Raw genomic sequence first — 13245 nt, 5'->3', positions numbered from 1 at the left:
AAAAAAAAAAACTTAAAAAAAGAATTCTAGCAATTCTTTTTAAAGAATTTAAAGAAGTGTTTTTAAAGAATTGCACTCTCTTCCCCCTTTCACCTGCTAAATTTTTTTCCACAGTGCTTACTGTTATCAGCTATATTATACACTGTGTACTTGTTTACTGCCTGTATCCTCCCCACTAGTGGAGTTTACATGTTTATTTCCTGCCCCCATCCCAATACTATGATGTAACCTCCAAGAGAGTAGACATTCTATCTGTCTTGTTCACAGCTGTATCCGTGGTACTTAGATTAGTGCTTGGTACATAGTAGGTACTCAATAAACACTTGCCAGAATAAAATTTAAAAATCAAAACACTTAAAAAAAATTAGACCGAACACATAACAGAGCAAAAAAATCTCACTTCACACATCAGGTATCTGTTCTAGAACCTTATTTCATAGCCCTAATCACTGCTTCCCACAATTCTCAATCCCATTTCCCTCAAATATTTTCTCTAAACTCTTTAACACTATACTATGTATAGTACATGCTCAGGGAGTGATCCAACACTTTCAATTTGAAAAATATATTATGAGGCCCCTGAGTGGCTCAGTCAGTAAAGCATCTGACTTCAGCTCAGGTCATAATCTCACGGTTCATGAGTTTGAGCCCCACATCAGGCTCTGTGCTGACAGCTCAGAGCCTGGAGCCTGCTTCAGATTCTGTGTCTCCCTCTCTCAGCCCCTCCCCTGCTCACTCACTATCAAAAGTAAATAAACATTTTAAAAAAATAAAGAAAGAAGAATATATTACAATGAGAACTCCTGGGTGGCTCAGTCGGTTAAGCGTCCAACTCTCGATTTCAGCTCAGGTCATGATCTCATGGTTTGTAAGACTGAGCCCCACATCGGGCTCCATACTAACAGCGTGGAGCCTGCTTGGGTTTCTCTCTCTCCCTCTCTCTCTGCCCCTTCCCAGCTCACACACTCTCTCTCTCAAAATAAATAGGTAAACGTAGAAAAGAAAAACATATTACAGTGAACACAAACGTAAAACCAGTAACTAATGACACACACAAAAGGGACAGGGCTCAGAGAAATACCCAATTAGAAGAGACATTCTCAAGATGGTATCAGTACCCGGACAGAAGGGTTGTCTGGTTGACAAAGCACTGGGAAGAGCTCCTTCAGCTTTTCCTTTCCAGTTTTGGGTTTAACAACTGGATCTTGTTTCATCACAGAGCATATAAAGGGGTTAAAAAAAAAAAACAAGATGTATTTAATATTCTTAACGGTTAACAATGAGCTTTAACATCAGATTTGCATCAAACTAAAAACAGAACATGGCATTTTTCTACATATTATTCATATACATTACTATACACATAATTCAATTTCCTAAAAATAACGTTGATTACAAACTATGCGGGCATGGGGGAGGGCACGAAGATACATCAGAATTCATCTGGTTATGTAAGCTTAAGTCATTTGGAAAATGTTACCAGAATGTGTACTTGCTCAGCAGCTGCTGCAAGGGACAGAAACAATTTACAGGATGCTCACAAGCTAGACCATTCTGGAGGCTGAAGCTCAGCCAGATGCCCTACTCACCTTTGCTAGTAGAAGGCTTTGCTGGAGGCCGCATGGTTTGTATGAGGCGTAGCAAGTTACTAATAAGAGAATCCTTTGAAAAGAAACAGAACAAAAATGATCAGCCCCTGAAACAGTGCTTGAAAACAGTCAGAAATGGGATGACCTTTAAAGGGTGGCTGCATAGCTGAATTTAGCTAATTGGAACAAATGAAGTGCAGAGTATCAATTTGATGTGGCGTGAACCTAGCAAAGTAGCTTCGGATAAAGCAGATATTTTTGGACTTTTGGGAGGGAAAGGTAATTTAGTTCCCTTCAACCATTTTTATTTTCCATGGTTTAGAACTACCTCCAAAACCTAAACTCTTTTGTTTTTGACTTCCAGATTCATAGAACAAGGATATAAACACCCATAAAGACTTAATGATGGAAACCCTACCCCATTTTCTTAGGAAGGTGTCACGGGAAATCCAGTTATATCACCACTGCTCGGTGGCATAAAAAACATTACACACTTAATGGTTTCTTTGATTGGTATGTACAAGTTCTCTCCTTTCTCTACCAAAATCCGATGTTAAATCCTATCAAAATTTAAATTCAATAGTGACATTAAAACAAAATAGGGGTCTCCAGATACACATACCGTGAATTCAGCACCATTTTTGACCAGAGAAGCCTTAAAAGTATCAAAGGTGGTATTTTTCTCAGCAAGACTGATCACAAATTCAGCTGCAAACGAGAAAAGGGATTAAAACTGGAACGGAGGCGAGCAAAAAATCATTTTCAAGTACATTAAAAGAAAAACCAATTAGCCAATCCAACAGTCATAGAAACCAAAGAGTACTATCCAGTGAGGGTAAAGAAAGAGAATTTAGAGTACCAAGGTTATCCGTGTATGTTCTAGTTAATTTTTAGAAACGAAAACAAGATATTCCTACAAAATGGCACACCTCACTGTCCCAGATGACCTCCTACTCTTCTCATGAGACTACTAGCTGTGACCTGTTGTCATACAGACTCCAGAAGTAACAATGTCCAAAAGCAAGAGCCCACCCTCACCCTCCTGATGAAAGCCCACAGTAGGATGCATTCTACAGTTTCTGCAAGGTCAGACTCAATCCACATATGACAGCCAGGCAGCTGCTGGATGGTCCAATCTCCAAGTTGATAAAAGACTTACTTGCTTCCCAAATTTTTCACTACAAACCTGCCCAGTGTTTGAATTTCTTTTTTTTTTTTTTTTTATGTTTATTTTTTGAGAGAGACAGAGACAGAGTGTGAGCGGGGAAGGAACAGAGAGAGAGGGAGACACAGCATCTGAAGCAGGCTCCAGGCTCTGAGCTGTCAGCACAGAGCCCGATGCGGGGCTCAAACTCATGAACCGTTATATCATGACCTGAGCCGAAGTCGGATGCTTAACTGACTGAGCCACCCAGACGCCCCTGTCTTTACTTTTTTGAGGACATTAAGCAAAAGCTAAATGCCTTCAGGCTACATGAACATAGCCTACGCATAACAAGTTAGTATCAGCAATGCCAGTGGTTAAGACTTTTGACCACCTGCTACATGCCAGGCACTATGCTAAGTGCTTCACATGAGCTATCCCCATGATCCTCATAACGCTCACTGGTAGGTACCATTACTGGCCCTATTTTACAGACGAGGAGGCTAAGGGTTTGAGATGCTGACCTACCCAATAATGAATGGTGGAGCCAGGACTGGAACCCAGGCAATCTGACTTCAAAGCCCACATTCGGTAGAGAAATGTGGAGGGAGAAGTCAGTCATATGGTGCTAGACATGCAATGTTCAAGAGTCTATTTCAAAGCAATCAGCAGCATATTCACACTGCAGCTGTCATTAGTTAGGGCGGTTGTTTTTGTTTTTTGTTAATTTTCAGGATTATATGGGGGCACATTAAATTAACTGAGCTACCAAAAATGAATTAGTGGTTAAAAACAAGTCCATTGGAGCACCTGGGTGTCTCAGTTGGTTGAGTGTCTGACTCTTGCTTTAGGCTCAGGTCATGATCTCACAGGTTCGTGGGATCAAACCCACATCTGGCTCTGCAGTGGGGAGCCTGCTTGGAATTCTCTCTCTGCATCCCCCCCGTCCCTCCCCCTGCTCGCTCGCGCTCTCAAAATAAATAAACATTAAATACATATATGTGTGTGTATATATTTATGCTTATTTATATTTATTTATATTTATATTCATATTCATATTCATATTTGGTCTTCATCCCCTTACCAGGCACAGCATTCCTAAAAGCCTTGGAATTTCAGGAAGTGTAGAGTGAAAAACATCTTTTGTTACATTAAGAAGATGACTTTAGTAAAACCCCTAGGTAATGTCATTTGGGAGCTGGTTGCCAGGGAAACCAACCATGCAATTACAGGCTGGAACTTTTAGCCCCGCCATTGACCTCCAGAGAGGGGAGAGGGGCTGGAAATCGAGTTGACTTACCAATGGCCAATGATTTAATCGATTATGCCTCCTATAATGGAACCTCCACAAACACGCAAAAGGACTGGGTTTGGAGAGCTTCTGGGTAGGTGAACAAGTGGAGACCTGAGGCAGTGGGGCACTCAGCATGGAAGCTCCTCAACCTTTCCCACATACCTTGTCCTACCCATCTCTTCCGTCTGGCTGTCCCTGGGTTATCTCCTTCTCTAATAAACCAGTAATCTAGTAAGTAAAATGTTTCTAAGTTCTGGGAGCTGCTCTAGCAAATTATCAAATCCAAGGAGGAAAGTCGTTGGAACCTCTGATCTATAGCCACTGGCTCAGCACAGGTGACCACCTGGACTGTGAATGGCAACTGAAGTTTAAGGTGAGTCAGTCTTACAGGCCTGAGCCCTTAACCAGTGGGATCTGATGCTATCTCCAGATAGTGTCAGCATTGAGTTCAGTGACACCGATCTGGTGTCACAGAATTGCTTAGTGGTACTGGAAAAAACACACATCATAAATTGGGGTGGGGGGGGGTAGGTATGCCTGGCTGGTTCAGTGGGTGGAGCATACGACTCTGGATCTAAAGCCCCATGTTGGGTGTAGAGATTACTTAAAAAAAAAAAATCTCAGGACATCTGGGTGGCTCAGTCAGCTAAGCGTCAGACTCTTGATTTCAGCTCAGTTCATGATCTCCCAGTCCATGGATTCAAGCCCCACGTCGGGCTCTGCACTGACAGTGTGGAGCCTGCTTGGGATTCTCTCTCCCTCTCTCTCTACCCCTCTCCGACACACGTGAGCCCCCGCTCTCTCAAAATAAATAATCTAAAAAAATAAAGTAAAATCTTTTAAATAAAAAAACATGTGAATAAATGGTGTTGGAATTAGAAACAGAAAAAGCGTATTTGGGGCTTACTTGCAAATTAAATGGGGTGTTCAGTTATATACAGGCTAGAAAATCATGGAGTTTACACCTCACTTTACTTTTGTACATAATGAGGGTAACATCGAAACAATTTAACACTGGCTCAGTAAGTATTTGCTGAATGAAAGAACATATTACCCAGATAGTAAACTACAGGAGTGTTGCTCATTACCATCTAAAAGAGAAAGAGAATGAGAGAAAATGATACAGGACAGGCACATCTTGACTGGGAAGCAAGAAAAAAGTGAACTAAAATACACTGGCAGCAGGGCATCTTCCTAGGTGCTACATGGTCACCCTGGGAAAAGCAACTATCATCCCCATTTCATAGATGATGAAAAGGGCTTCAGAGAAATTGGGTATCTTACTCAAGGTCACACAATCTAATTCCCCAGACCCCTTCTGTCACATGCCCTTTCCCTTCCATCTCTCCAGCTGGTGACTTAACTTCATCTTCATTTAGAAAGCAGAACAATCAATTAGATGTCTCTCCCTCATCTTCCTACCACCAACCCCTAAACCTGTCCGCATCTATAACCACATTCTCTGTTCTCCTTCCTATTAAGGAAGTGGGCCATCTGGCTATCAAATGGGCCGCCTGGCTGGCTCAGTCAGAAAAGCATCCAACTTTTGATCTCAGGGTCATGAGTTCCAGCCCCACATTGGGTACAGGGATTATTTAAATAAGACTTTAGGGGCACCTGGGGTGGCTCAGTCAGTTAAGCTTTCGACTTCGGCTCAGGTCATGATCTCACACTCTGTGGGTTCAAGCCCCACATCCGGCTCTGGGCTGACAGCTCAGAGCCTGGAGCCTGCTTCAGATTCTGTCCTTCTCTCTCTTTCTCTCTGCCCCTCCCCCACTTGCGCACACTCTCTCTCAAAAATAAATTTAAATAATTAAAAAAAAAAACTTTAATGGATCAGGCATCCCTGCACCTATCAAAGGTCAATTCCTCCACTCATGCTCTTGACTCCATCCATCCCTTTGCCTTCATAAGGACTCTATTTTTCTGTGGCCTTAGCTCTAGGCCCTTAGCCTTTTTCAGTTCCTCGGTTGGGGTTCTCCACCTGTACAGTCTGTCCCAAAACGCCTAATAAATGGTTGAGAACTGTTAAAGGCAGACCTCGAAAGACCTGGGTTCCAGATCAGGCTCACATTTGATATGTGATATCGAGGGGGATTACTTAATTAATCAGTGCCTTGTTTTCTTAATCGAAAAACAGATAATACATCTCACAGGGTCGTGACAAGACCAAGTAAGATAACATGAATAAAACACCGTGCATAACATCTGGCATGCCAATAAATCTCGGCCATTATCATCATCATTATGATGCGGCTGCTGCTGCTGTTATTATTAACGCTGTTTAATTAACTGGGACCTGAGGAAAATAAAAACAGGAAGCAGGAGCGATAGCCACTCTGGGTTTCACTGACAGCTCTGGGCAATGGTTTCTAAACAGCTCGGCCTGGAGAGTTCTCAAACGGGGACCCCGGGCCGAAGGTTCCGCAGGACCGAGTGTCTGCGACAGACAAAAAGAGACTCATACGGACACAATACTCAGCCTATCAACCCCATTTCTCCTTCGCTTCCCTCGACCCTAAGCCCAGAGGCCGCAGGGGCCTCCCCGAGCTTACCCAGGTCCTTGTCGTTGATCCCCAAGTGATTGTCCAGCTCGGTGCAAACTTTCGACACTAAAGACAGATACTCGAGTTTGGCGAGTTCTTCCGCGGGGCCTAGCTCCGTTCCGGTCACAGCCCCCGCCAGGGCCACGGCCACGGCCATGGCTACAGCAGCCCGCACCCCGCTTTACCGGGCCTTCTGAACTGCTCCGGGCCTGCTCCAGTTTTCATTTCCGGGTCGGCGCACGTCCCTGTTGTTTACAGTAAAGTGAAAACTACCGGAACTTCCCATGACGCAACAGAGAATCATAGAGATCAGACAGGAAGTGCTTAAGGAAGGGACGGCCAAGTGGGTTACGCTGGGCGCCGGCCGCGCCCTCTACAGGCCATCCAGCTTCTTGGTCGGTTCTCAGGCCCCGAAACGTTCACTCTGAGAGCTCTCCCACCCACCGTCGGCAGAGGGCGACCGTGGCCTGCGCAAGGGGCGCCGGGGAGTTCACGATCCCCGCGCCTCACGCGCGCCTGCGCCTGCGCTTTGAAAAAGGAACCCAAATTCAAGTTTGGAAAAGGCAAAACTCGGTTTACAAAGGTTCCCTGTATTACCAGGGCTTTGCCTCTTCGTGGCTCATAACTATCTCGAGCGATTCTGTAGGTGATAGTCTACTTCTGTTAACTCATTTTACAGATGAGGAAACAACACTTCTGTTATCTAGCTAAATGATATTGGGCAAATTAATCTGTGGAGCCTGTTTTCTCATCTATAAACCGGGATAATGTTGTTCTAACTGGGCTTAGGTGATAACGAAATAAGATAATTGTGCGAGGAACCTAATGCACAGTAAACATACTACAAATGACGGTTACTATAGTCCCAAAGTTGAGAGAGACAATGGCTACTGTAAAATTCATGTCAAGTACAGATCCCCTCAATCTGAGACCCCAGGGAGCCACCTGGCTCCTCTCTTGTGAAAACCCCTTCTGGGGGGGGAACCTAGGTGGCTCAGTCAGTTAAGTGTCCAACTTTTTTTTTTTTTTTAAGTTTATTTATTTTTGAGAGAGAGAGAGCCTGTGAGTTGGGGAGGGGCAGACAGAAGGAGAGAGAGAATCCCAGGCAGGCTCTGCATTGTCAGCACAGAGCCCAATGTGAGGCTTGAACCCATGAACCATGAGATCGTGACCTGAGCTGAAATCAAGAGTGGGACATTTGGGGCGCCTGCGTGGTTCAGTCGGTTAAGCGTCTGACTTCAGCTCAGGGCATGATCTCGCGGTTCGTGAGTTGGAGCCCCGCATCGGGTTCTGTGCTGACAGCTCAGATCCTGGAGCCTGCTTCACATTCTGTGTCTCCCTCTCTCTGCCCCTGCCCTGCTCATACTCTGTCTCTCTCTCTCTGAAATATAAACATTAAAAAAAAAAAAATTTAAAAGAGTAGGACACTTAACTGAGCCATCCGGGTGCCCCAAGTGTCCAATTCTTGATTTGGGCTCAGGTCATGATCCCAGGGTCGTGGGATGGAGCCCCCGAGTTGGGCTTATGCTCAATATGGAGCCCGCTTAAGATTTTCTCTCTCTCTCCCTCTGCTCCTCTCCCCCACTCGCAATCTCTCTGTGTCTAAAATAAAAATAATTTTGGGTGCTCAGTCGGTTAACGTTAACCGTTAAGGATTTTTCCACACCACACTGCGCTGTGTGATGAATAAGGAAATGAAGGCACCCCGAAGTGAATGACCCTCCGATCAAGTAAAAGGGAGGAAATCGGACCCTTTTGCTTTCAGCTTCAGGCTACATTACCCTGCTGCACCTTTGGACTGTGTCCCTCCAACATCTCAGCATGGGCTTAGAAATGGCAGAGCAAACCACGGAGCAGTAGTGCTCGCTGACTGCAAGAGCTCCAGGCTTCCAGGTCCCTAAGGAATCAGTACTGCACTGATTCCTTTTCCCCATGAATGGAAAGGAAAATCCTTCAACGTGCTCAACTTGCCAGCTTGGAATTAGGATATTAGAGACTCACTCCATTTGACTTCCTTTCTCTATGCTTCTTGGCTTTTAAAAATGTTATATTTATGGGGCACCTGGGTGGCTCAGTCGGTTAAGTGCCCGACTTCGGCTCAGGTCGTGATCTCGCGGTCTGTGAGTTCCAGCCCTGCTGCGGGCTCTGTGCTGACGGCTCAGAGCCTGCTCTCTGCCCCTCCCCCACTCGTGCTGTGTTTTTCTCTCTCTCTCAAAAAGAAATAAACATTAAAAAATAAATAAGTAAAAATGTTATATTTATATTCTGCTTTTCTCCAATATTTAACTGGGGGGGGGGGGAGGGGGACATAGAGTCTGTTTTGTCTTAAAATCTCTGTGGGGAAAAGGGCTATAGAACCACAATGGGTAATAGTAAGAGCAGTAAAATACTGTAGAAACTTTTAGAATTATTTGGGAGTTACTGAACATACATCTCAACAGTAAATATGAACAGGAAAACTTATTAAATTTTATTTACATAGGTATGTTTCAGGAGTGCAAGTTTGTTATGCAATACACATATTTCCTGTAGCACCAAGGAATTTTTTTGAAGCCAAAGGAAAAGAAAGAAAAGCATAGATAATGGAACCTGACAGCCAAACACAGATGCACATGGAATCCTCCTTCTCTTAAGAGACACTGAATCAAATGCAGTCCAAAAGCGAATGCATTCTAATTGTCCTTTGGTTCTTAATATATTTAATTAATGTTTTTTTATTAATATTAAAAGATATTTTTTTTAATTTTTTTTTCAACGTTTATTTATTTTTGGGACAGAGAGAGACAGAGCATGAACGGGGGAGGGGCAGAGAGAGAGGGAGACACAGAATCGGAAACAGGCTCCAGGCTCCGAGCCATCAGCCCAGAGCCTGACGCGGGGCACGAACCCACGGACCGCGAGATCGTGACCTGGCTGAAGTCGGACGCTTAACCGACTGCGCCACCCAGGCGCCCCTAAAAGATATTTTTAATATTACATCAATACAATTAATCCCCCATTATTATTATATTGCTTTCCTTGGATGCCTTCCTTGTGACCCTCTTAACACAGCCATTGACAGTTCCCTGTAAATAATTTACCTTCACCAAAAATATATATATATATATATATTAAAATAAATAGCCTGTGTTTAGCATGCTTGGTCACCACCTTCACCACCACCCACGATGGGTAAGAAATGATTTCCTACCACCCTCTTTGTAGTAACAAGGACTTTGCATTTACGTCTGTTCCTAGACTGATATACGTGTTTGGCCCTAATCGCAATTCCCAAATTATTTCTGCTCTGTCCCAGAAACTAGTCACAGCTCCTGGCATTTGGCTAAGAAGCTGGGGAAGGTAGAAAGCAGAGCAGAAGGTACTGAACCTCTTAGCAACCCTAGATTGGATGGGGGAAGGCAGAAATCATCTAAGTGTGTGTAGCTGAAAGGTGGCATCCTTAGGGAAGTTGGTGAGAAAAATCACAGGACTCCCTGTCACCAAAACAAAATGGTATTGCTACAACCAACACAGCCTAGCTTGTTCTGCTGGGGTAAAACTCAGGTCTCAGGAGAAACACCTCTGCTCTGGAAGGCAAAATCAGAATGACTTGCTTCTAAGCATAGAACTGCCACTCAGTTGTTACTGTTGTTAATGCAGAGGAACTTCAGAAAAAATGGCGCCTCCCTCACTGCTCCACTGGGGCCCTGAGGCAACCCAAATATATTGACAAACATGGCCTGAGCCCCTGCATTTGAGGCCCTCCCTGATAGGGACGGGACCCCAGAGCAAGTGAAGTCCTGAAACACCCCTTTGCCTTTTCCTCCAAATTCTTCTCCAAATTTGAATCAATTCATCCAAACACATGTTAAACCTCTACTTTGTGCCTGGGCACTGTGGCAGGTTCTGGAAAGGACCCTTAGGGATCTGGAAGGTGGTGGGAAACGATCAAGGAAGGACTAGAACCCTCTAGATGCTGCACTCGGGGCTGGTGGCAGAGCTGTGTTTATAACAGCTGCTCTCTGCTGCCTAAACACGAGGGCAGGTGATTGGAAGACAACAAAGCAGGTCTGCTCCCTGTCATCTGGGGGCAGCTGGGGGAGGAGAAGGGGCAGCCCAGGGTCAGGGCCATTTCACAGGGCAGTTTCTCCTGCTGCAACCCATTATTTGTCAGCCTTATCTTTTTATGCCCAGGCACAGCCTCAATTTTGCCCCAAATATCCCTGACCTAAAATTCCCTCTCTAGGGGCGCCTGGGTGGCGCAGTCGGTTAAGCGTCCGACGTCAGCCAGGTCACGATCTCGCGGTCCGGGAGTTCAAGCCCCGCGTCGGGCTCTAGGCTGATGGCTCGGAGCCTGGAGCCTGGAGCCTGTTTCCGATTCTGTGTCTCCCTCTCTCTCTGCCCCTCCCCCGTTCATGCTCTGTCTCTCTCTGTCCCAAAAATAAATAAACGTTGAAAAAAAAAAAATTTTTTTTTTTAAATAAAATTCCCTCTCTTGTTAGGCCATCAAATACCATCAGTAATAATGGATACTTTGGCTGCAATTCTCCAAAACTTCATGGTATTAGGCAAAAAATATTCCTCAAGAGGCTCTTTCTTGAGGCGCCTGGGTGGCTCAATCAATTAAGCATCCAACTTTGGCTCAGGTTCAGCTCCCGTGGTTCACAAGTTCAAGCCCCACATCCAGCTCTGTACTGACAGCTCAGAGCCTGGAGTCTGCTACAGATTCTGTGTCTCCCTCTCTCTGCCCCTCCCCTGCTCGCACTCTGTCGCTCTCTCAAAAATAAATAAACATTAAAAAGAAAAAGTGGCCTTTCTTTTTCATCACAAATTTCCTCATTCCTCACTTTAAGGCCTATCTTCAAAATATCAGGAAAAAAGAAAAAAAAAAATCAGATATCCAGACAGCCTTACAATTTGAACTTGGTGAAAAACGAAAAACAAAAGATTATTCTCTCATCTCCACCTCCTCACCTTATGTGAGAATGATAAGGAATTTTCACATATTTATTTATGAATTAATCATCCTGTAAGTGACCCTGCTTCTTTTTTTTTTTTTAATTTTTTTTTTCAACGTTTATTTATTTTTGGGACAGAGAGAGACAGAGCATGAACGGGGGAGGGGCAGAGAGAGAGGGAGACACAGAATCGGAAACAGGCTCCAGGCTCTGAGCCATCAGCCCAGAGCCTGACACGGGGCTCGAACTCACGGACCGCGAGATCGTGACTGGCTGAAGTCAGACGCTTAACTGACTGCGCCACCCAGGCGCCCCGTGACCCTGCTTCTTAAACTTAATTTAGATTGGTTTTCTTTATTTTTTTAAGTGTCTTTTTTTTTTTTTTTTTTTTTTTTTTTTTAGTTATTCTATACCCCGCGCAGGGCTCGAACTCATGACCCCAAGATCAAGAATCACGTGATCTTCCACCAAGCCAGCCAGGCACCCCTAGGTTGGTTTTCTTCAAACAGAAATTTTTACCCGTCACTATGATAAGTATGGGCAACAAAGTGACATGCCACATTAGGCTTATTTTTTCTCTAGTGATATTTGCAGCCTCTGGTTTCTGTTTGAGGTCATTCTTTTTTTTGTTGTTTTTAACGTTTATTTATTCTTGAGACAGAGACAGAGCGTGAACAGGGGAGGGGCAGAGAGAGAGGGAGACACAGAATCGGAAACAGGCTCCAGGCTCTGGGCTGTCAGCGCAGAGCCGGGCCCAGGGCTTCAACCCACGAACTGTGAGATCATGACCTGAGCCGAAGTTGGCCGCTTAACCGACTGAGCCACCCAGGCGCCCATGTTTGAGGCTGTTCTTTAGGAACTTTTAAGGCTTTCCTCAGAAGAGATGCAAAAAACAAGCCCAACCAAGCAGTGCATTAATGGGAGGAGACCAGAATAAAGAGGGGCTGACATTCTCTTTGCAAGCCAAGCATGTAAACGGCTGTCCAGTTAGTCCGGGACCAAAGATCTGGGTTAATCTGCAGACTCTTGCCACTAACTCAAAAGAAACTGCTCCTCTGGAAACTCCAGTTCTTCCCCCAAGTGAAGGAGGGTGAGTTCCCAGCAGGGCCTCCATCCAGAATCTGGAATGCCCAGCAGAGCGAGCCATGCCAGACTCCTTCCCCAGCCTCTCCGGGCCCCAAGCCTCCCGTCGAAGAGCTTTGGCGGTAGCAATAGCTGCTGCCCTGTGCCAGAGTAGCTGCCTGCCCACTTGGGGTTCACAGCAATTATGGTGATTTATGCCGCCAGAGTGAAAATTAGCAATCTGGTGAGGTAACTAAAAATGAATGCATCTCTTCCTAGAGTTCACTCCACCCAGCTGAGCCACCAAATAAAACCAGCATATGGGGCAATTAGGGAGCCAAGCTCCTGCTTTCAGGGCTCAGCAGAAGGAGGCAGAGTCGCCCGGGGTCCCCTGCCCAGTTCAATAAGGATCGCAGGTCCTACCGAGCATCTCCGTCGCCCCTCCACGGTGCCCCTAGTCCTGTCGTGAACACCAGCCTGTGGTGCTACCTTTCCAAGTCATTTCTTTCCAGGACGAGCTACTTTACCCTCTTTTGTAGCAAACTGGCCGAGAGAGGGGAAGTAAGGATCAACCTCTATCACGTGGGTATGTGTGGGGCAAAGATATTTTTTCTTCTTAATCATATATTTGCCTTTACGTGACCCAGAAAGAGTCTGATCTTCCCTAACTTCC

General features: G+C 45.0%; 1 protein-coding gene across 1 annotated transcript in view; it reads right to left on the bottom strand.

Moving 5' to 3' along the window:
- The window catches only part of DHX8 (DEAH-box helicase 8), a 30770-nt gene extending 23937 nt beyond the window's left edge, over nucleotides 1-6833 (bottom strand). Inside the window, 4 exon segments of the mRNA XM_003996961.5 lie at nucleotides 1119-1204; nucleotides 1590-1662; nucleotides 2212-2297; nucleotides 6583-6833. Coding sequence (XP_003997010.2) covers nucleotides 1119-1204; nucleotides 1590-1662; nucleotides 2212-2297; nucleotides 6583-6730 — 393 coding nt within the window. The 5' untranslated portion in view covers nucleotides 6731-6833.
- Between the last annotated feature and the right edge of the window lie 6412 nt (nucleotides 6834-13245).

This window comes from Felis catus, chromosome E1 (genome assembly GCF_018350175.1).
Source record: "Felis catus isolate Fca126 chromosome E1, F.catus_Fca126_mat1.0, whole genome shotgun sequence".
NCBI lineage: Eukaryota > Metazoa > Chordata > Mammalia > Carnivora > Felidae > Felis > Felis catus.
The sequence above is the reverse complement of the archived record's forward strand: the minus strand, read 5'-3'. Positions and strand labels throughout refer to the sequence as shown.